The sequence below is a fragment of the Brachycentrus maculatus genome, unplaced genomic scaffold (assembly GCF_059751285.1).
Source record: "Brachycentrus maculatus isolate JH-2025_06_01 unplaced genomic scaffold, ASM5975128v1 h1tg000166l, whole genome shotgun sequence".
NCBI classification, from domain to species: domain Eukaryota; kingdom Metazoa; phylum Arthropoda; class Insecta; order Trichoptera; family Brachycentridae; genus Brachycentrus; species Brachycentrus maculatus.
In genome coordinates, this window is record NW_028280919.1 from 2,015,538 (window position 1) to 2,041,727 (window position 26,190).

General features: G+C 30.7%; 1 protein-coding gene across 1 annotated transcript in view; it reads right to left on the minus strand.

Annotated features, from left to right (window-relative positions):
* The window catches only part of LOC148308439 (phosphatidylcholine:ceramide cholinephosphotransferase 2-like), a 129,124-nt gene that overhangs the window by 95,569 nt on the left and 7,365 nt on the right, over positions 1 to 26,190 (minus strand). The window contains exon 2 of the mRNA XM_088261763.1: positions 13,865 to 13,933. Within this exon, the coding sequence (XP_088117889.1) occupies positions 13,865 to 13,933 (69 nt within the window). The remainder of the gene's footprint in view (positions 1 to 13,864; positions 13,934 to 26,190) is intronic.

The following is a 26,190-nucleotide window of genomic DNA, read 5'->3' on the forward strand; positions in this document are numbered from 1 at the left end:
TAAGTTATCATTAAATTTAAATAAATAAAAATATTTACATTTAAAGAATTGCCGTGTTTAAAAAGTTCAGTATTTTACAAGAAAAATACAAAAATATACTGATGTGTCGCGTTGTGGAACCGGGGTTAGTGTCGCGGACTCTTAAGTCAGAGTTTTTCGGTTCGAACCCACTCTACCACAATTTGATACTTATTTCCAATAATGAGCCGTTTAGGTTCACAGAATTTGTATGAAATTGAAATATTTGTGTAAATATTTAAAAAAAAATCTCTTAAAAAAAATTATAAAATAAAATAAAAACTTGAGGGTATGAGACAGGGGTTGAGGGGATCTCTTTTCTTCGGAATTTATAAGATTTTACAAATGTTGATATTTAACAGCATCACAGAATACGCCCATTATTGCGCTTAAAATGGAAGTTTGTAATCCGCCACTGTTCGTGACCCACTTTACCATAAATATCTCTGTACTCTGGAACTGCATGTTTGGAGTCCAATTGAATGAATATATCTGTCTTCTAAGAACGTTAAACGTGTTTATTAATTATTTTTATAACATTATCTGATCACTATTCATTTTATTTTTATTTTTAATAATGAACGAATCATCTATCGAACTATCAAAATGGCAGTGTAAGCTGAATGGATTCAATGGAGTCTTACATATTTTCATTTTCCACATAATCTGATTAAATGAATATAATATATCGCTCACTCCTTTCAAGAACATCATATGTAAAAAAAATTGATTATTCAGGAGAAAGTTTTTAAAGTTCAAAAATATAATGCAATGTATTAAAAATAAATCAAGCAACTTATTAAACTTTTTATTGTGCAACAGACCTTTTTAGGTAAAACCTGAAGGTTTTTTCTCCATTTGAAAAATATTTAGTGTATTTAAAGAAATAATTAAACAACACCTTTTCTTTAAAATGCAAAAACAACACTTTCTGCCGTGTAGCGGGTATATATTAAGTTGAAAATACGCCGCTTTTGCTGGGATACAGTACATTTTCTGGGTATTCAGAAAACAGGCACAACTGAAAATTGACGATTTTTGATTTATGACGTTCTTGAAAGGAGTGAGCGATATGTATTATATATAATATTATGTGTCGGGTTGTGGTGCCGTGGTTAGTGTCGCGGACATAGATAATATGAAATTGAAGTATTCTCGTAAATAATTAAAAACACAAATTTATCTCTTTTTAAATAAAATATTTTAAAAAAATATATAAAAAAGAGCTTATCAACCAATAAAAATCGTTATTTTTTTTTAAATTAATTTCAAATCATTACAAAAATGCGGGTTCTTCCTCTTCAAGGAGAAGCGCAAGTAAATAGAAGAGGTGAGAAGAATTAAAACATAGATATATTGAAAAACTTGTGATTAATAAATATTATTCTTGACAGCATTTACATAACACGCGTAATTTACATAATTTACATACTGTATGTTAATTAAGCGGTCGGTAAGTATTTACTCACAAGTTAAAGTAAATATTTTTTCATGGTTTTGTTCGCATAGTTTCAAGGGTACGTGTAAAATTGCTTTGAAACGCTATAAGTAATTTAAAGTCTGCAGTAATACCCGACACTCATAATTATGATTTTTATCTATAAAAATATACATCTAATTAGAAAATAATTCATTTTGCAGATAACGGGAAGTATTTGTGTCTTTGATTTCAGTACAAGGGGGATGAATGAAGAAAAATAACACCAATGACTTATAAAGCGTTCATTGAACAAATATTATAATTAAAATATAACTTTGTTTTAAAATCACCATAAATATTTTATTATAACTTAATTATAATGTCTACCGGTTTCGAAGCTAATCGGTAGGCATTATTATGAAGTTATAATAAAATATTTACAGTGATATTAAAACAAAGTTACATTTAAATTATAATATTTATTGTTTCGGCATTAACTTTGTGGTAAGACATGTTACAATGATTAAAGAAAACACTTGTTTTTTACCACTTGAGTTTTATTATGGACTACATGTTTCAGAAGTTAAACTTCCATCATTCAGGTCTGTATAATGTTATTATACAGACCTGAATGATGGAAGTTTATCTTCTGAAACATGTAGTCCATAATAAAACTCAAGTGGTAAAAAACAAGTGATTTCTTTAATCATTTAAATTATAAAATGGAAAATCACAACCTTAGTGCTTCAAATATAAATTATATGAACAAATATTATTAAGTTAATATAAACATTTATATTCATGGACAGATGATATATTTACATACGTAATGAGTAACACCATAAATTTGATAACATTGTATGCAAAACTAATTGTAACCATTTCGAACGATATCGATTAATTAATATGAATGATTAAAATGTTATGTAATTCGTATGTAGGTTAACGAATTAAACATGTCTAGTGAAATGTTTTTAATGTCTACTTTAAAAGCAATGTCTGCAGGTTTTCGGTCAACACAATCGATGTTTTCTGTATGAAAAGTAGAGTACCTGAAAGTACATGAAAATGTGTTTGATAAAATGGATGTTTTAAATAAGTTTTCTGAATAATAATTTGACGACAACTTGTAACAAATGTGTAATAAAAACACATTATATGGACATCATAAAAACGTATTTATTAAAAAAAATAGAACATAGTAAATGCAAAATAATTTCAAATTATACATATTTCCCTAATTATATATATATATATATAAGTATAAGTATTAAGATTACTTCATCCGTGTTTCGGTTGTATCAATTAAAATATATTTCAATAATTGATTCGGCAGTCACTTCATGGTAATGTCTATGCGTTTTCAAGTTAAGTTTTACTTGGTAAATACCACTACATATTTCTTAAAATCTATTGTGACACGTGTTTTAACAGTTCCTACTATTTAAATAAAAATAAGAAACGGCTACTACCCCCTCTTCAACCTTCAACGTCCCAAGGACACAACTCTAAAATTGAGACTTAGCTTCACATACGGTGTTTAAAAATGATGCGGAATGCATCGAAACACGTGTCACAATAGATTTTAAACAATGTGTAGTAGTACCAAGTAAAACTTAAATAAAAAATATACATAAGTATATTCTTTTTTTTCTCATTGTATCAAGAAATGATTATTTTTTAATTCATATGAAATTACTTAGGATGCATCAGAATTATATCGACATATTTTACCATAAAGTCTTTACTTACGAATTACATACGTGCCATATTTATAATCATGTGACATATCAGCTGTCCAAACTTAAAACACAGTAAGGGACATTTTTATTAGTACGTTTTTTTTGCATTTTTAGACTAAGTGGAATCTAAATACTTAGTCCAAAAATGCAAAAAAAAACGTACTACAAAAAAATGTCCCTTACTGTGTTTTAAGTTTGGACAGACGATATGTAGGTTCCATATGTCGGCAAAAACTGAAAAAACAACTCCGTTGCTAAAATAAATCATTTATGTTCTAAATGTTATTTTTTTCTAATTTGATTTATTTGTATTCTTTTAATACCAAAATATTTATAACATTTCGAAATCTCAACATAGGTGAATAAGAATATGGAAGTCTGGGTATTTACAGGGCCTATGACCTGTCATATGCTGGTTAAGCGATCACTTTACACAGTGCAATATTCACCATTCTACACATGTTGACGACCACACCATTCAAATTTTCGGAACTGCTAGATATATTGATCAATCTTATGACACAGTACATATAACACACATTCAAAACAGCCATCTATATTGTATTGAGAAAGCTTTTATTTAGCAGAGACCCTTTATTTGTATGCAATATCCGAACCTTGTATTATTTTTATATACTGGGAAACGCCTAAAAAAATATTTTTGTTTTTTTTTATGTAGTCTATAATTTGACCAGTTATTTTTATTTACAACACTTTGAGTCCAAATCATTTTTTTGTGTAAAAAAAAGTCCCAAGTGGAGAGTACCCAAATTTGTGGAAAAGTATGTATTTAGACACTCAAAATGTTGTTAGTATTTATGTCATTTTATATCCTTGGAAGACAAATGTTTTCCTATATGCAAAATGTATTTTTTTGTCGCATTGAAATCCAATGTACCATGAGGTGACAGTGAAATATGAACAGCATACAAATCAAGTTTTTAATTCTCAAATAAAAAATCTAAATTTGTAATTCTCATCTAGGTACAGGAATTATTTTACTGGTGATCGTGGTGATCGATGGACAAGGTGACACGTCTGAGTATGGGTATTAAAATACCCGATGATTCTCGTATTTTTCAACTGAAGGTGACATTAGATCAGGATACGTGTATTGCATTAAATACAATGATGTCGTACAGAACCTAAAGCGCGGTAAGAGCACACACATTATGGTTATTTTACTCAAAGGCGTCAAGGGCAAACATACAGCGATGATATTGACGGTGATTTTTGGGTCTTTGTAACTCAGCTATTATGGAAGTATGAAAAAATCTAAATATTGACGTAAATAGAGGTTTTTCAATTCCAAAACCAAAATTAGACGTCTTACAAATCAAAAAGAATATTAAACAAGTCAAATTGGACGTTTTACAAAGCAAATTGGAAGTTTTATAGTATTTTATAAAAAAAGTAAATTTCTTATTTTTTATTCAAAGTAGTTCTGGTGAGTCAAAGAAGCATTGAAAATCTTGTCTGAAAACTTGAGTACACTTCGCGCGCACAGACTATGACAGCACGCCGCCCAGGCTTGCCAACTAGGCGTCAAACGCACTTGCTAACTAATTAAATAACTAACATCACGTCGTTTCTCCGCAGTGGTAGGCAGAGAGTAAAGAACGCCACACCAATCTGTCTTTGCAGACAATCTTCGCCTCTTTCATATTCATGCATCTCCTCATACACACATACAAACACACCCGCCGATTATTCCGATTCCTGGTTTTACCACTTGAAATTTTGAAATGCATTTGTAATACTTGATCGTGTTAAGTTTTCAAGTTACAGTAGCGAGCACAGAAATTTTTCCAGAGTGAAAATCTCAGTTTTTTGACATCTTTATGGCTTTTCAGTCCAAATTATTAGGCACCACTGTTTCAAGATGATAAACAAAAAATACCTACATAGTGACCAACATTATTTTCATAATATTAAAATTAATTTGTTGATGTACGATTTTTTCGCATAAAAAAATAAAAATGCTTAATTAATTTTTTAAAAACCACATATTTATTTCAAATAAAATAATATACGCGCAAAACACTAACAATTATAAAAAAGTAACTCAGTATATCCACTTACTACGCTTTAGCCCATGAACGGCTGAATGAGTATCGAGTTTGAATGTCATCGTTGTACTTGTACAAGATGGGAATATAATTTGTTATAAGTGCCTACCCAATACAACGTAATGTTCATCATATCGTGGGTGAGCCGTTCCGGTCAAGGTTGATACTCGTATAATATCTTGTACGTACCTATATGGAATTATTTTAAAGGCTATTTACGCCTTGATTTTAAACCTCAAAGGAATTTCAAACTCAGTATTATTTTATTCTCAATATTATTAATATTTAAAGCATTTACTTTGTAGTTAGTCATTATTACATTTTTTTTTTCAAAAATGTTAATAAAATTAGTATATAACCACTCACCGAGATTTTTACGTCTACCGGTTTCGAGACGTACGTATGTACGTTTAACCTCGGCTCGTAACGCATGTCTGTATTGAAAACTATAGTGCATGTTGGTCTTCGGGTCGACCAAAAATCGCATGTGTTAGACATTTTGTGTAGTTTTGAGTGTGTAAATGGTGCTATGGTGGTGAAGGGTAGTATTGTTTGCATGCTGTGTTAGTGATTGTCCTGACGAAGAGACGGGTACGTCTCGAAACCGGTAGACGTAGAAATCTCGGTGAGTGGTTATATACTAATTTTATTAACATTTTTGAAAAAAAAAGTCAGTATTATTTCTTAAGGTTGACTCTGGCCAACGTCTGTACACGACGGATTCTTCAGTTCTTTGGCAATGAGGATAGCCTGGAACTGCTGGTTGTGATCGGTAGCCTGGAGGGGAAGAGGGGAAAGGAAGATCCGCCACATGATTGACCGATCAAGTTAAGACAGCAGCAGGCACCTCGGTGGTTGGACCGCTACGTGCAGCGTAGTTAAGGGACAACTGGAGAAGAGTCTTTGTTTCGACAAGGGTCACAAGCCTCAGTAATGAGGATTAAGACGGAGAAGAATGAGATAGACTACTCATTATTAGCACAAAAGCATCTTACTATTGAGCCATTTTACTTAGTAGCATGTATGTACGGACTTTGCTAGAAATAAGCATGCTCATTTCGAGTTCGCTTAAAAATCGACAGTCATTTGATTTTCGAGCATACTACCTGCAGCGTGGGTGGAAGGGGCGTGCTTTAAGCGCGTCTGAACAGATTTGCTTATGAGCATGCTAGTATCAATGTATGTAAACGACTATGCTTATATCAAGCAAATGTAAACAGCTAGAGAGCATGTTTGTCTTAAGCATGCTCACATGTATACTTTATAACTAGCATGTCTATCTGTATTTTAAGGCTTAGATCTCAAGCTTGTCTTAAGCGTTCAAATCAGAATGCGTTCAGTCGCGCTCAGGGCTGGTCGTGTTCTCACGATATATTTTTTTAGAATGTTTATTGGATTTTTTTTTGTTTTTAGAATATACATATATGGAAAAAAGTATTTTTACGTGTTTTTAACACCTTATCATTTAATAACTGTTTTTTTTCAAAACCTTGTAATTATTTCGAAGAAAAATTCATTTTCAGTGCGAAAACGGTGTTTTAAGATAAAAAAAACAATTACGTAAAATATTACCTGGGTTTAGAGAAAATTAAGTTGCAACTTATCGAATACTGGGCCTTAAGTATGGTGGTATATGCGCCTTTTTCGTATACACAGCAAGCTCATTGAAGGTCGTACGTGATGGAATGGTCATTTAACGACGTGTGGAGATAATTACATCGTTAAGCATGTACTTTCTTTCCCGAACACAAAAAAATCTAGGGGGTGTCTGGTAATAAAACGTGGTCCACTTTATCCAAGGACTTGAGTACATTTAAATATACTGACCCTTGAAAATCAAAACGAGGTTAACCAAAAAAAAACTATGAGACAAGGAAAATATAAAAAAAAGATATTTGGATTAATCGAGACATATTGAAAGTCGAAAAAAAATCTTTTAACCCATTTTTTAATACAAATACATATATATATATGTATATATATATATATATATATATATATATATATATATATATATATATATATATATATATATATATATATATATATATATATATATATCAACGCATTTTTAATACATATTTTTATATAATATATAAAAAATATTATAAAGAAATGTCACATTAATCATCGCCAAATCTAAATTACAGATTTGGCGTTTAATTTGTAGAACTCCATTTTAATTTATTTATTTAATGTTAAATTCAAACACTGATTTTTAGAGTCTACTAAATTGTATTTCATTGTTAAAAATAATTGAGTAGACTCAAAAAATCGGTATTTTATGTTAACATTTAATAAATAAATACATATATTTATGATAAATGTGACCGTAAACATAATTAATATAAATCTACACAAATGCCTGTTCACACACATGTATGAATGTCAGCGTCAATATTTGATGTGCACAAATGTGGAAAAAAAATCTAAAAGCGACTGTTCAATAATGATTTTATTTTTCCAGAAAATGGTTTAATTTATCAATAATATTAAATTGATCAGTACTTTAATTATGTGGTTATGTAGGATAAATAACGATTATATTCGTGAAACAAAGTATTGATTAACGGATGTGGAATTAATAATACAGACTTAAGTTTAGGTTGACAAACTCTGTGTATAAATGCTTAATTATCTTCTTTGAATCAGAATTCTTCGTTCCCATCTGTGCTGATTTAGCGCGTAGTAAGTAAATACATACATACTTCTTTGTATTTCGATGGAAGCAAAATAATATAAACGGATAATACCAATATTTGCACAACGTATGAGTGTTTAGAATGTAGTGGCGTGATGTTAAAACAGAAGATGTCACGAAATCATTTTGTTATTAATAAAATAAACTAATGGATAACTAAAGTGAAAAACAAAATTGTATATAATAATTGTAAATGAAAACACTTCGCTCACTCCTTTCAACAACGTCATCTATCAAAAAACTTGATTTCTCAGGAAATCGTTTTTAAACTTTAAGAATATAATAAAATGTATTAAAAATAAATATCAAGTCACATATTGAACTTTTTACTGTGCAACAGATCTTTTTAGGTAAAAGCTGAAGATTTTTTCTCAATTTGAAAAATATTTAGTAGATATATTCAAAAAATAATTAAACAATACCTTTTCTTCAAAATGCAAAAACAATACTTTTTGCCCTGTAGCGGGTAAATATTAAGTGAAAAATATGCCGCTTTTGCAGGAATATAGTACATTTTTTGGGCATTCCAACATGCACAACTGAAAATTGACGATTTTTGATACATGACGTTGTTGAAAGGAGTGAGCGATTTGTTTTTTACCACTTGAGTTTTATTTATTTTAACTGGTTTCGGAAGCTACAGATGATTCCGAAACTAGTCGTTAAAATAAATGTAACTTTATTGGGAAAAAAACAAGTGTTTTCATCATGTCTTGCCTCAAAGTAAATGCCGAAACAATAAAAAAAGCATAAAATAATATTTATTAAAAACTCCGTTTATCGAACATTTTATATCGCAAATATCTATGTTACAATAACTTTTGTGCTTCGTAATATATACGAGTAGCTGTGGCGTGCACAGAGTTTTTATCAGGGTAGGCAGTAGATTGGGAAGGCATAGTAGGCACTGGTCGTGTTTCTATATGGAACGCGAGTAATTCAGGGTACGCACTGCTCTTCTGCCTATATAGAGTGCACGCCTCTGACGACTAGCTAGGTTCGTCTCGTATGAATTTCGTATGGTTTCGTGTATTTTTTTTTTAAAAGAAAAATATTTGAGTTTTTATTATTTACACACATATTTCATACTATTTCTGTGAGCCTAAGCGGCTCATTATTAGAAATAGATATCAAATTGTGGTAGAGTGGGTTCGAACCGACAAACTCTGACTTAAGAGTCCGCGACACTAACCACGGGACCATTTCATTCCAACTCTGATATTTATTCAATATAACCCTGGGCTAGTGCCTGAAGTGGAGGGCTGATCACCTTTCCTTCATGTGTTAACGATCAAGATGCAGTGCCCTATGCACCATTGGGTGCGGATAAGGGTAATATATACATATAAATATATATATATATATATATATATATATATATATATAAATATATATATATATATATATATATATATATATATATATATATATATATATATATATATATATATATACATATATATATATATATATATATATATACATATATATATATATATATATATATATATATATATATATATATATATATATATATATATATATATATATATATATATAATAATATATATATATATATATATATATATATATATATATATATATATATATATGTATATATATATATATATGGTATATATACACACAATATAATGTATATTGCTTAGTTATGATTATTACTTTATACGTGTAGCTGTCGATAGTTGTACATGAGGGAATTAAGTAACAGTTTGGACTATATATCAGTAATAAATACTATGTGTCAAATAAGTATTTTCACTATGTACATAGTGACCAATTATTAGTATTACCACCAAGTATAAGTACTTAGCATCGCATTGTCTGCAATAGGGGAACAGGTCTTACTTGTGATAATAATATAACGTTCACGCATAGATACTTTCATTACTATACTACGAGTACAAACGAAATGCAGGTTTGGAAAGAACTAAAAATCGAGGTTTGAAACAGATTACTGCAATATTACCTATATGAAGACTGCATAGGAAGGTTTAACTAACGAGTTGGCATGTATTGTGATACACCAATTATGCCTACAGTATTTTACCGGGCTTTCATGTTGTTAAGTATGGCCTTGGTACTAATGTGCGTATAATGAGGCTCTCACTGCTGCCAACAGAACTAGTTCTGTAAAAATATATCAACCAAAGCCAACGCATTCTAGCAGACCTTGAAATACAACAATAACTTCAGCCCAATTACACATATACCTTCATAAATATTGAAAACAAAATGTATTTTATTTAACTTTACTCGGCAAATACCACTATTTCATAGAATGATATGTGTTTTGATGAATTCAATGTCATTTTCAAACACTGCATGTTTTTAGCTTGATGTTGAGAGTTTAGAAAATTAATTATACACTCGAAACTTTAATTTTTTTGACGATGTGAACATTTTAAAAAATCCTTCTTTTATTAAACTACGTACCAAATTACTAAATAAAACATTATGAAAGATTTGTTATATTTTTTTTATGAAAATACATACCTATTTCGAAAGCATAACAGTACAACTTCATGAAAAATTGTTTGTACATCGTTTTTTTAACGTATATTTTAAATAAATCTTCCATTTTCATACCATATAAGCTTGATACAATTTGGTATTTCAAATGAATATTGATGAATTAAACGAAGTTTATATTGGTTAAAATAAATACATACATTGTTGGTGTAGAGTTCAAAGTGAAATAAAAATGTGATGCAAAATTTAAATAATTAATGTCTTAGTTATTTCAATTTTTACAAGTTTTCATTAATGACTTTTCTTGAGGCAGGTAAAGCAAACGTAATGTATTATATAAAAGTTTGACAGAGGTATATATAAGTCATTTTCAATACGCTAGTTAGTCAATTTTCGCTCTCCGACGACGACATATTGACAAAACACGTTTCACACAGTCTAGTTATTAATTTAATTGTCTTGTTTTCAATTAGTATTAAGAAGAAATAATCATATTTTCAGGGAGGCAATTGGTATACCAATTTTTGATTATAATTTTATATTTCAAATAAATTATAAAACATACATTTAAAACATGAACCTAAAATCTGGTGGTGTCAAAAGTCTGCGTTATCGGAGGGCATGTATGACTAGATGTATGGATGTGAAGGAGGCGAGGAGTGTATGTCAGGGTAGAAGAGTGTGGCGTTCCATCCTTTCTGCCTACCCCTGCGGGGAAATGGCGTGATGGTAGTAGTAGTAGTAGTAGTACATATAAAAAATACTCCAGTCAGCAGGAATATCCGAGATTCCAAAAAACTGCTTTGGTCAAGCGAATTCTTAGCATAAAAAAAATTGGAAAAAAATATTTAAATTCAAATTTCGAGACGGGTGCAAACTGAGGAAGTATTCTTTAAAAATATTGAATATATTTTGACGGTGTCTAATTATTTCTACACTAAACATTAAAAAAAGGTTGTTTAATTTGTTTCTAAAGGGCAAAACGTTTTTTTTTTAATTTACTATTTTATTTTAATTTACAGCTACCCGGAGTACTGATTCCCATTTTAATAAAATAAAAATCGTCACTCATTTGATGTGGTCATTGCTCTAGCAATGGAATCGCGTGTCTCCAAACCATGCCGATATTTCTAAATGCGACCGTTGCGCAGAAAATCTGGGTTGGTAGCTAGCCAGTCGGTAGGCAACAGAAAACTTTCTAGGCGGGGTTGGATGGGACTAAATTAGAATGGATGACATTTTCCAGCGGGTGTGAATGCGTACCTACCCCATGTACCTATGGGACTGACGCAAATCCAGTCGATAAACGATTTACAATACTTCTACTAAAATAAAACCCGTCAATTTATCGATCGTATTTTGTCACTGGCTACAGCCTTCAAGGTTTTATCTTTATTAATTATTCTTCAACATGTTACTTTCTACAAGGTCCTTTGTATTATAGGTTATATGCAGCGGTGGATTTTATCACAGACGCAAGACGGCCTCATAAATCGAGAAGCCCTCAAAATTCAGCTCGGAAGCGAGTGTTTTTGCTTAAGATTTTTAACTCAAGAGTTACTTGACATTATAGTGACTTTGAGCATAAAGAGTAAACCCACTCACGGGTAAAAAAGTTTTTAAGACTAAAAAGTTGAAACCTAAGTAGGGTCATGATAAGCGGAATCACTTGGACGTAAAGATTTTTAGACAGGCGCCGTGGCGGAGTTAGGTAGACGTTCAACTACGAAACTGGCCTCGCGGATTCGATTTCCATCGATTGCAAGATAAATTATTTTCAATTGGTCTGGGTGTTTGTGATGTACGCCTTCGTGGTGTAATGGTCAGCGTGTTTAGCTACCGCGCTGGAGGTCCCAGGTTCGATTTCAAGGGGGGGTGAGAATAAATATTAGTGATTTTACACTCTAATATTTATTTAATATTGCTCTGGAGTGCAGGAGTGATCACCTTGCCTTCATATAATTAACGATCAAGATACCATTGCGTCAATACGATGCAGTGCCCTATGCACCGTTGGGCGCAGATAAGGGTTAGAAGAAGAAGAAGAAGTTTGTGATATATTTTTCACATTTACCTTCCATATCCCTACAATTCCACTTGCAAAAAGCCTCTAAAAGTAGAGGCTTTGCGGGTTATTTCTTTTTTTTTAAATTTACTTGGTAAATACTACAATTCAAAAAGTGACTGCCGGATCAATCAATGAAATTATTAAAGCCAGTACAGTCACATAAAGGAAAAAAGTGGTATTTACCGAGTGAAATTTAAATTAAAAATGGATAGAAACTAACACAAAGTGACTGCCGAATCGATTAATCAGTTATTTTGGTTACTTGTGGAAATAAGATATTAAATTAGAACAGAATTATGTTAGGTTATTTAGCTCTCACGCCAACGATTTTTTGCCTAGATTTTTTTAATGAAGGGTTACATGAAATTAAAGTTACTTTAAACATAAATTAATCCTTGAATGTTTTCCGCAGTTACTTTGTGGCACATTTTATGAACTTATAATAAAATTAAATAACTTTATTAATAAGTTTTAACCACCTTTTAAAAAAAGTGGTTAAAACTAAGTTTTTCAATTTTATAAAGTTTATAAATTAATCCACTCACATGGTTATAAAACTCAAAAAGTTTAAGACTAGGTAGAGTAGTAATAAGCGGAGTCACTTGAACGTTAGAAAATTCAGTTAGTTAATATTGATTGAGGGCTGCATTATGGTACGTAATTCAGCTCTCAAAATGAAAACAAATGTTTATTAATCATTTAAATGTTTTCAATGATGAACAAACATTTGTGTCCGCCTCCGTAGTGTAATGGTCACCACGCTCGGCTACCGTTCTGGAGGTCCCGGGTTCGATTCCCAAGGGGGGTCAAATAAATATAAGTTATTTTTTCACTGTTATATTTATTCAATATTACCCTGGACTGATACCTGAAGTGGAGGGCTGATCACCTTTCCTTCATGTGTAAACGATCAAGATAACACTGCGTTTATATGAAGCAGTGCCCTATGCACCATTGGGGTGCGGATAAGGTTTTATTATTATTATTAAATGTTTTCTGCTTATCCTACGAATATATTGCACTATTATTCAGTTTTCAGTTTTCACCTTTTTCTCCAAGCATGGATATTTTGTTTTAAAAAAACGAAAGCTGTTTAAGTTGTTAAGATGACAGTCTACCATTGTGCCTGTCGTCTTTAATTCTCTCTCGGTCCTCATTAACACCATTAATCCGTGTTCGCAAACGCAAGGTTAATTGGGAACAGATATAACACTGCTCGTAAGTAATGTGTAGTACTGTCACATACACCCGATAAAGCAAGTCTCTCATCGTTCAACGATAAATATAGCATCTTTTTTATAAATACTAACTATTTTCCCACAAGTTTTATACAATATATATATTTTAAAATTTTACCTTCAGTGTAGATGACTTTTATGTCCCCGCGTGGCTGCCGTGTAGAGCTCTTTCGGGGAGGTTGATGGTCTGAAAACACCCACATTTTTTAAAAGTGAATCTAAATATTAAAAAAATACTTATAAGTACTTATATGTTTATGTAACAACAATGCAATCGAAAATAAAGAAAATTCTAAGTGTCAGCAGCTGTCAAGAAGCACCCTGTCCGCCGTGAGCAACAGATGGCGCTGTCATTGTAATAAAAATATATTATTAAAAAAAAACTGTCACGTTAATTTATGTAGAATGCGCGCGCGTTGGAAAGCAACGTTGTATTAAAATTTCAAAGCAATCGGTAAATAACTTTAGGAGGTTTAAGATTTTGAACAAACGAGCGTCTAAATTTATTATATTTAAGTGAATGCGACCTGTTATTAGGAAACGAATCCCGGGATTTCGAGATATTAAAAAAAATCCAGGATCTAGGATTTATTTTACATGATTACACATCGCTCACTCCTTTCAACAACGTCATATTTAAAAAAAACTTGATTTTTCAAGAGATCGTTTTTTTTATGTTTAAAAAATAATAAAATGTTTAAAAAATAAATATCAAGCAACTTATTGAACTTTTTACTGTGCAACAGATCTTATAAGGTAAAACCTGAATGTTTTTTCTCCATTTGATAAATATTTAGTTTATTTAAAAAAATAATAATTAAATACCTTTTCTTCAAAATGCGAAATAACACTTTCTACCCTGTAGCGGGTAAATATTAAGTTAAAAATATGCCGGTTATGCTGGGATATATGTATATGTAGTACATTTTCTAGGCATTCCGAAAACATGCACAACTGAAAATTGACGATTTTTGATATATGACGTTGTTGAAAGGAGTGAGCGACATGTACTTTTTTGTTGAATAACATAAAATATAATAATAATAATAAAACTTTTATCCGCACCCCAATGGTGCATAGGGCACTGCATCACATACACGCAGTGTTATCTTGATCGTTTTACACACGACGGAAAGGTGATCAGCCCTCCGCTTCAGGTACCAGTGCAGGGTAATATTGAATAAATATTTCAGTGAAAAAAAATCACTTATATTTATTTACCCCCCCCTGGGAATCGAACCCGGGACCTCTAGAATGGTAGCCGAGCGTGCTGACCATTACACTACGGAGGCGGACAAAAGACATAAAATATATTTATTTAAATCATATATTTAAAATAAAAATATATATATCATACAATATACAACCACAACAAAAATACAGACGCATTAGCGTCGTATTAACGACCTCCAAAATGAGTAAGAACTGTGTAAGTGCGTACTAGTTTGGCAATCCTTACGAAAGAGTTTTTAAAAAGGTTGACGTTGCCCACCTTATCAAGCTGATATACCTTGGGAATGTTAGAAGGGTGTAGGGAGATGAAAGAAAATTCTGCACAAAAAAAATGTACCTAAGACTAATTAATTAAAACGATTGATGATTGATTATTTTTGCCAGGCTAGAGGATAAACGTGGTTTCACTTTCACCACGTCAAGGTTTAATAATAATTTGAAACAACATGATGAAATACAGTATAATGTAGGTGCTGTTATTAGCGGATAATAGTATGGAATGTATGTGGGGTATATTTTGCATAATTTGAAGATAAAACATGTTAGAACGATTTAACGCTGTAATATTTTATATTTTATTCATAATATTACTCAAAACATAGCATTATACATACATGCAACCGAAGATTATATACTAGAACTAGAAAATTTAAGTTTTCTTAGCGTGTCTTTTATTTTCTGGTTAAAACACATGAAAATGAAACGAAATATACACATTTTTCACAAGTTATTTTAAATGATTAATGTGTATACACTCATACGTAAAGATTAATTTTTTTTTCTGTAACAACTCTCAAATGTGCAAATTTAACCTGCAAAAAGTTAATGCATTATTTTATTAATTGATTCGGCAGTCACTTTGTGGTAAATATATCCATTGCAAAATAAAATTTAATAAATAATAAAACCCTTACCACACCCCAATGGTGCATAGGGCACTGCTTCATATAAACGCAGTGTTATCTCGATCGATTACACATGAACGAAAAGGTGATCAGCCCTCCACTTCAGGTACCAGTCCAGTGTAATATTGAATAAATATTAGAGTGAAAAAATCACTTATATTTATTAAACCCCCTGGGAATCGAACCCGAGACCTCCAGAACGGTAGCCGAGCGTGCTGACCATTACACTACGGAGGCGGACAGGTAAAATAAAATTTACTTGGGAAATACCAATATTAAAAAAAATCTATTATGACACGTGTTTCGTTCCATTCCGCATCATTTTTAAATACTACTTGTGAACCTATGTCTAAATTTCAGTCATAAAAGTCATAAAATGTAACATTTTTATACGATAGAAATTCATTAAAATAGAAATAATAATAAGCCAATAAACAACAATATGACAATGACAAATTTAAAAATATCAATAATTAAAAATAAGAAACAGCTCCTACCCCCCTTCAGCCTTCAACGTCTTAAAAACAACTCTCAAATTTAGACTTTGCTTCACATACGGTGTTGAAATACATGTACAATAGATTTTACGAAGTACCTAGTTGTTTTTACCAAGTTGAATTTGAAATTAAAATAATTAAATTGTATTTAAGGGTCTACAATTATTAAAAATAGTGAGTAAAAGTAATTCATGAGATTCCAATCAACATCGAATGAATAACCTATTGAATTACTATATTTTGTTCGACAAAGCACTTACTATCTAAGCAATAAAAAATCCTTTCTTATTTAAAGATGTACATACGACTATATTTTGTCTATGATTATTTAATAGTACCATTTTACCTAAGATAATGTAGACGTATGAAAAAATTTACAAAGTTTTATTCTAATGCAATTCGATGCGTCAAAAACGGTCATATTAGTGTAACATATGTACATTTCGACATACTTTTATTTTAAGGTGCATTGGAATGGGTCGATACCATTTTTGATGTGATAGATTTTTTAGTTATTGACAAGCACCCTCTAGTTTTTTTTTCTATTACAAAAGTAGCATAAATATTCTAGGGAAACAAACGAAGGGAATAAAAAACATTCGAATTTAGCCCATTACATGAACTAAACTAGGTCGATTAACCGCCGCAAAAAGGTCATAAAAGTACGGTAAAAGCTACAGAACTTGTCGGTAGTTCAGAAGTTAGTAATTCAGTAACAAATTGAGACGTTCATTGGCCTTATTTGAACTCGATTTTCCTGGAACTTCTTTATCCGATCGGTGAATAAACGCTTTCTTTAGTGAAATAAAACCCTTTGGCTAGTGGGGTGTTGAACTACATTTTACACTCATTTTATTATTCTGACCCCCATCCCCTGTCTAACAGTGCAGAGGTCACCTCGATAAATTGTTAAAACATATCGCTCACTCCTTTCAAGAACGTCATAAATCAAAAATCGACAATTATAATTTAATGAATATTGTAATATGTGTCCTCGGTACGGAAAAACTCAGTGAGGGCACATTATTGAAATTTGTAACTGGTAATTATCTATGTGATGAAATAAATAAATTTATAGTATCCTGATTTCGAATTCTCTTTTATTTAGATTTTTTACTTCAGCAGATTTAAGAATTTTAATTGATTAAGAATTGAATTGACTCAAGAGAGATTGAGATATAAATATAAATAAAATCATGAAAAATTCATAAAAAGACTGTATTGTATTGAAAAATAGAAAGGCTTGTCTTTCCCTATGCCATTTGATTGATTACTTGAAATATCACATTATCGATCATTATCGCATACAAATATTTACAAATAATAATGCGTTAGTAAATTGACATTTTTAAAAACATAATCGAGGTTAGAACAACATGGAAACATAATGAAATCAGGTGAAAGTTTGCACTGGAACACGAGATATTGATTAATGACGTCAACCTATTTTTGGAATAGGGGTGGCTCAGTCTTCTGTCATCTCTAAGGGTGTCAATATAGAACACTGCTACGAGCTACATGCATAGATCTGGGTCACAACTTGTTACCATGAGAAAAGAAAAATAAACGTAGACTTAGTTTTCTCAACTTGACGTGGATTCTCGACACATTTTTCATGTTACAAATTTAACCAGCAGATTGTATGTAACACGGAAAAAGCCGTATTTCTATGGGCTCTTACTATGGATAAAAGGCTCTTACTATGGATAGCTTAAATATAACAGATGAATACTGATGATTGTGACTGAATGCTACAAGGATAAATAATCAGACACAGGATTTTTCAACCTACGGATAATACATAAATATTATAGGTATTTCAATATTGTTTATATACGATTTGAGATATTATACCACAGAACAATTATATATTCTGTATAAATATATTTAAATATATATGTATATATATATATATATATATATATATATATATTTAATTATATGTATATATAATAAATAATAAAACCCTTATCCGCACCCCAATGGTGCATAGGGCACTGCGTCATATAAACGCATTGTTATCTTGATCGTTTTACACATGAAGGAAAGGTGATCAGCCCTCCGCTTCAGGTACCAGTCCAGAGTAATATTGAATAAATATGACAGTGAAAAAATCACTTATATTTATTTTACCCCCCTTGGGATTCAAACCCGGGACCTCCAGAACGGTATATATGTATATATATATATATATATATATATATATATATATATATATATATATATATATATATATATATATATATATATATATATATATATATATATATATATATATATATATATACATATATATATATATATATATATATATATATATATATATATATATATATATATATATATTTATATATATATATATATATATATATATATATATATATATATATATATATATATATATATATATATATATATATATATATATATATATATATATATATATATATATTTATATATATATATATATATATATATGTATTTATATATATATATATATATATATATATATATATATATATATATATATATATATATATATATATATATATATCAATGTATACAGTAAATTGTATTTAACATGGGCATGACCGCGTAAAATTATTTGTTTATGATATATCTTGACATATTTAATTTTTAAATTCACACTAGAATATCGCCCCACGGATAATGTACCAATATTAATCCTAATTGGAGATAATCCACATTTGTGAAGTATTTGGACACACTCAAAATGTTGTATCAATATTAATATTACAGATCTCACAACATTCCACATACAAGTATGCACATATAGTATATCTTTAAAAAATGAATGCAATATGTGTCGTATCAGACTTCTATCTTCTTTCGTATACAAACGATTGACGTCCATCTGAAGTTGAGACACCCACAATTAAATTATTTAATTAATTAGCAACATAAAAATATAATATTGTAATGTGCTTCAAATTATACTTTCATTGATAATAATTAAAAAAATATATTGATACATATTTTTTGAGAGATCAAACTAGATAGTACATTATTAAAGGTCCGATTATGAAACCATTAACGGATACACAATTTTTAGTTTGTACCTTTTTATATTGGCATTTGAGCTGACATTTCTCAAGGGAGGGATTACGAACATACATAGGTAGATAGATACCTAAGGCATATAGGTCAGGCAGTCAGTCATACCAGATGAGCAACCAATGCAAATGTTTGTAAAACACTCTGAGTAAAAAATCAAATAATTATTGTATGTTGTGTGCTTGTAAACTAACTAACCATAAAGCCGGTTCCTTTCAGGGGCAGGAAGAGAGAATAGAACGTAACACAACTCTGTCTTTGAGGATAATCTTTGTCTGTTTCACATTCATGCATCTCCTCATACATACACGCCGATTATTCTGACTCCAGACTCGACCACATTCAAGTACATATTGGAAGTACTTGATTATGCCAAGTTTTCTTCTTTTTTCTACATTCGCCTCATAAATTTGTTTTAATGTTCTTTCTTCACTCATTATTTCTACATGTCCAAACTATCTCAATATACCTATCTGACTTTTTCAGATAGCGATTTGTTAACTTAAACGAATATTTTAAAGATTAAGTACTTATCTGTAAGACAAATCGCTATTTTCATTGTGTCTATGGAGTTTATCTATTGCTCGGTCCAAGATTACATCATTTTACGCATGACTAGACCTTGATTTCATTGGATTTTATGGTATCAGTCAAAATAAGAGATTATTTTATTTTATTTTATTTTATTTTATTTTATTGGAAGGAAGAACAACAGTTACAATATATGATACAAACAGAATACAAAAAATAAAATCACGAGTACCAATTATAATTCTTCACAACTATACATAAGAGAGGTCTATATAAAGGAAGAGACATGAGACAAGGGTGGGATAAAGAGAAAAGGAGATGGCAGTGATAGGAAAAGAAGAAAAGGAAAGGACAGGGAATAGAATTACTTTTTAGGTTTATAAGATTTCGAACAATTTAGCTTTAAATTTTGAAAGATTGGAGTAGAACATATCAAGGTGGGTACAACATTCATTAAATTTCCCACAACTTCGATAAATAAAGGAATTTTTTAAATAGTTATTTGTTGGTGCTGGATTATAGAAAGGATGACTTTGTCTATTGATTCTAATTGGACAATGAAAAGGTATCTGCTCAAGAAGATAGGGGCTCTCAGTTATACTATTTATAACTTTATACAAAAAACATAAATCTGATATATTCCTACGTTTACTAAGTGAAGATAATTTATGGAAGGCTGAAGATTCTTCGTAAGAGTTAAAACTTAAATGAAGCTTACCATCCAACATTTTTAGAAATTTATTTTGAATACGATCAAGTTGAGCTATATATTGTATATAGCGTACTGAGAATGTATAATAAAATAAAAAAAATCATAATTCATGTATGATCATTCATTTATTACTGTTAATTTTCCCTTTAAATTCCTGACTTATGTTTGATTACAATAAAACATTTTATTTTCTAATTGCCAAAATGTTTACAATCATCTCGAAAAACAAGACCACCAGTTGTTGACTATCGAATAACAGGACGAAGATGCGTTTGAATCAATTACGTTGTTTATTATTTAAAAATCAATCGTTATAAGGCCTGTTATAAGAGTTTGTCTAGAAAATTGTTAATCAGGATATTTAAGATACAAAAATCAAGGGGATATCGATAGTGCAGCCTCTAAGAAAAAATTGTTCAGCTATCTTCAAACGGTGGAATGAAATCACACACAAGTTCAGTATTCTTGGCGTGGTCGGCGATGTGTCGTATGAGCGACTGGCCATGACCGTTCGTTAACAATATATAACAACTAATAACATTACACATTATCAATTCTCTAATCAGTACCTACTACACTCACTACTGGGACAGGAGCGCTGGCATGTCACATCTTAAATCATTCGCCAATCAAACGTTTTCACATAATCTAAATATCAGTTCCTGCCAACGAAAACCCTGTAGCAGTTTGACAATAATTAAATGCCTTAAAGCAGAGGTAGGATTAGTGATTAATCGCTTAATATACTATAAATTTAATCCAATTCCAAGATTTGCGTTCAAAATTGGTGTGCTAATATATTTTTACTGTAATAAAACCTACAACTTTACATTAAACTTTATAATATGTAAAATCTAAAATTTGATATGGCTAATAAAAAGCTATCCCGGACGGACTCGTATACATTAGCACAAGCTTGTGCCGAAGATATAGGTACATTCTATTCCTCTTTCATTTATTTTACCAAAAAGCAGTGATATCCTACACGTTGAGTACATCTACTTACGTCATCTGTATTCTACATATATGTTTCACTCTTAAAACAAAAAAATCGGGGTGCAGGACTGATTACGTTCATATGAAGAGTATCAAGTTAACATCGCTTTGATACGATACAATAGTCTATGCATGATATGGTAGGGAAAGAGGTTAAAGAAAACAAGAAATTAAAGATGGAAGGCAGAGAGGAAAAGGGAAAAGATCAAAGCTCAAGTCAAAGACAATTGTGCGAAACGAGGGATACACCACGATATCAATGTTGACTCATATTGTTAAACACATGAAATAACATAATTTAAGTCCCATAAAATATTACGTTTGTTGATAAATAATAATTATAAATAGTGCAGTTATGTATATAAAATTGAGTAGAAATATTTACCTAAAATATACAACAACGAGAAATTTTACTGTATTTAACTATCGCGTTTATGAACATAATATAAACTAAATTTATCATAAAATAAATAGTTATCGTGGCTGTTACATCGGTTTGCATCATTTTATAATGAAATTATTTCTCATTTTTTATTGTGATCAAATTTATCAACATTTAAAAAATATATTAATCAGTCGGTTACAAATATTTGACAGTTTATCCATAAATTTTATTATAAGAATGACATTGTATAAATACCGGAAACAAGCGAGTTTTCTCAAATAGTTACGCGCACATAATTTTATTACATTACTTGATAGCCCCAAGAAATAAATTTGGAAAATAAAAAATATGTAAAACGAAAACTTTCTGTGGGCGAACAAATGAAGATCGAATACATGCTGGGGCCCTAGACGATAGTGCGTTACCGTCAGCCGCCAGTATCATTATGGAACTAGCCACATTCACTCACACCTATACGAATCGGTATATTAAAACAGGTAACGGTAGTTACCTACGGGGCAATATATTGTAGTTACCTAGGAGAATTTAAATTACATATACTCGTAGAATATGATTACACGTCATTGCTACCGACCAATGCATACATACAAGTACAAACATAATAATGTACGTAGATAGGTACATATCGTAAGTGTAATTGAATTATTAAGTAGTAACATACGTTATTAAAATAAAATTTCAAAGGTAGTGTATGTAAGTTAATTGATTCTAGAGTAAGTTAATCCTGGAAAGTTATCTAGAGGAAGACGAAAAAATTCATGGGTGCTGCAGAAAGATAACACGATTCGAAGGCATGGCCTAGGTGACGTTGTCCAGGACAGAAGAACCTATAACCTGAGGACGAGGAGAGCTGACCCCAGCAGTACAAAGACGATAAGTTGGGATGTAGCCAGGAAGGAGAAGTGTGTGTTAGTTAATTGCGTATTTGTTCCAAGGAAGTGTTCTATTTAGGGTTTTATTAAATACAATATTCCGAATTCGTACTTTTTAAGGGTTTCATGCATTGAGAATTCTGTAAACGGAAAACGCCCTTGTGCAAGGCTAACCAAATCTTCACACAGTATAATTTCGAGAAAAGTTTTAATTATACATACTTAGTGGGATTGATTTCTGCAATCATTATCTTCAACAACTTACGTCGAGAAAATTCAATTTATGTTTTGGAATAAAATCTAATTAAAAATGCCACGACAAGAGAAAAATAAAGCAATGCATATCGATGTCACTTTTGCGAATGAATTGAAAACACACATTTGTACATACGGGTACATAGGTACATTTTTTTATTAACTGATTCGGCAGTCACTTTGTGGTAAAATCTATCCATTTTTAATTCATGTTTTACTTAGTAAATACTACTATTTCTTAAAATCCATTATGATTCGATGCATTCCGCATCATACGGTGTTTGAAAATTATGCGGAATGCATTTAAACACGTGTCACAATGTGTAACTACATATTTAATTAATTTTTGCTTTCTATACATAAACTGACCATTTATTTTTGCCCTCAAAACGGGACATCTACCCAATTTTTACATAAAAGTATGTATATTCAAGAAAACCTGTATTTTTTCATAGTTTTATGTATTAATAAAAAGAAAAGGAATGTTCATAAAGAAAATAAGAGGAATAAATATGAAAAAAAATATGTTGTATATTGGGAAAGGCTTTCAAAAAACGGGAAGGTCCCGTTCAAAACGGGACGTATGGTCACTTTATGTATACACCACTATTTATTAAAATCTATTGTAACACGTGTTTCGATACATTCCGCATCATATGGTGTTTGAAAATTATGCGGAATACATTGAAACACGTGTCAAAATAGATTTTTTAATAAATAGTGATATTTACTATGTAAAACTTAAATTAAAAATAGGTACATTTTGTTAGTATGCTAAAACTACATTTCTTGAATGATGCCTACCAAATTCATATACAGTATCTACTCAATGAATTAGGGCCACCCATAATTTTTTTGAATACTCTGAAATCTTTTGGATTATTGTATTTATTTTACATAAATACTTTAAGTTTTCTATTGGCATCTAATATCATGTATATTACCTTCAATAATATGTAAAATATATCTGGATTATTTAAGCCTTTACAAAATTTCAAACCCTTTTTCTGAGAAAGGTCCCTAATTAGCACAGGTAGACAGATAGTTGAAAGTTCAAAAAATAGTCCTATCTCCTTTATTAGTGAAGTTTCTTGAGTTCTGGTTGTTGTTTTGTTCAGAGAGGTTATATAGTTATCGTGTCTTGTGAAAAAAACTTAATTTTTAATTTTAGTTCATAAAGTATAAAAAAAATTTGTAAACACAAGTGTTTTTTTTGAAAAGGACAAAATGGGAAAAAGTAAACACATTTCTGAGGAAAAAAAATCTAGCGTTATAGTGCTACTAAAATTAGGAATACTATCTAATAATGAAATTTTAAAAAAAGAAAACGTTTCTCGTCTAACAGTGGACAGAATTTCAAAATCAATAAAAAATCAGTCACCCGCCACCAGCAATCTGCGTAACAACTGTCGTAGGATTAGAAAAACAACACCGAGGACTGATCGAAAAATCGTTCAAAGTGCCTTAGAAAACCGTAGTGCATCAGCAAAAACATTAAAAATAAAATTGGAAGAAGAGGGTATAAATATATCGGTATCAACACTGAGGCAACGTCTTTACGAAGTAAATCTGAAATGCAGGCGCCCTGTAAAAGTACCAAAATTGACACCACGAATGAAAGCGGATCGATTAAAATGGGCCAGGCTACATCGAAATTACTCGGTAGATGATTGGAAAAAGGTATTTATTTAAATTGAATTTTCAACATATCATTTTAGTAAATAAACTTATATATTTGAATTAAACTTAAATTTTCATTATTTTTCAGGTCATCTTTAGTGATGAGTGCCGGTTAGAAGCCGTAACAGAGAGCCGTCGATTCGTCAGGAGAACACCAATGGAACGTTACAATGAGGCCTGTGTGGTAAAAGTTATCAAACACCCCCCTGCAACAATGATATGGTCATGTATTATTAACAATTTACCTGGGCCGTTGTTTTCGTGGAAGGAACAATGAACCAAAATTCCTATAAGCAGGTCCTCGAACGAATTTTATTGCCCTTCTACCATACACTCGACATAACAGAAGGTCCATACACCTTCATGCAGGATGGGGTACCTTGCCACCGGGCTAAATCAATAATAAAATTTTTGTCTAACAAAAATCTGCCTTTGCTCCCCTGGCCTGGAAATTCTCCGGACCTTAATCCTATAGAAAACGTATGGAGCATGTTAAAAAATAAGGTATACTCATTTCCAAATCCGACAGTAGACTCTCTAAAAAAAAATATTCAAAAAATTTGGTCAGAAGACGAAGAAATAAAAAACATGATAAAACAGTGCATTTTAAGTATGCCAAAAAGAATTGAGGCAGTTATTTCTGCCAAAGGTGGAAATACTAAATACTAACTATATTTATATGAAAATATATGCATAATTTAAGCGTAATAAAGTGTTCATGTGTAAATAAAATTCAATGTTGTTTTATTCAAGGTTTTCTCTGAGTTATTCCTGTTTGAATTGAGAAATTGCGCGAAATTCTGCGTGGCCCTAATTCATTGAGTAGATACTGTAGAAAATCATTCCAGGTGCCCGGCTGAGTGGATAGATAAAGAAAGAAGACGTGCTACATGGTGAAGTTTTTTCTTCTTCACAATGACACAAAACGCTGCGGTGGCAGTGAATCACAAAGCCCATAATAATAATCATTTTCAAGCATATTCCACATTCCTGACCACGCACTCAATGATATAACCAATTGCTTCAGATTACGTCACATTAAAATTTAAGCTATGACTTAGGTAGGTACTGCATAACTCGTCATAAAAAAAACACACTTCACATACCTTCTGATACCGATATTTTTATTGTTAATATCCCAAGATAATGTACATTTATAACAAAAACAATAAAAATACACTTCACTGATACTTTAGTCCCCAAAAAACAACTTGCATCTACATTTTTTTTAATTAAAAAAATATGTAAGGTTGTTTTTTTACTTAATAATAAATATAAATAA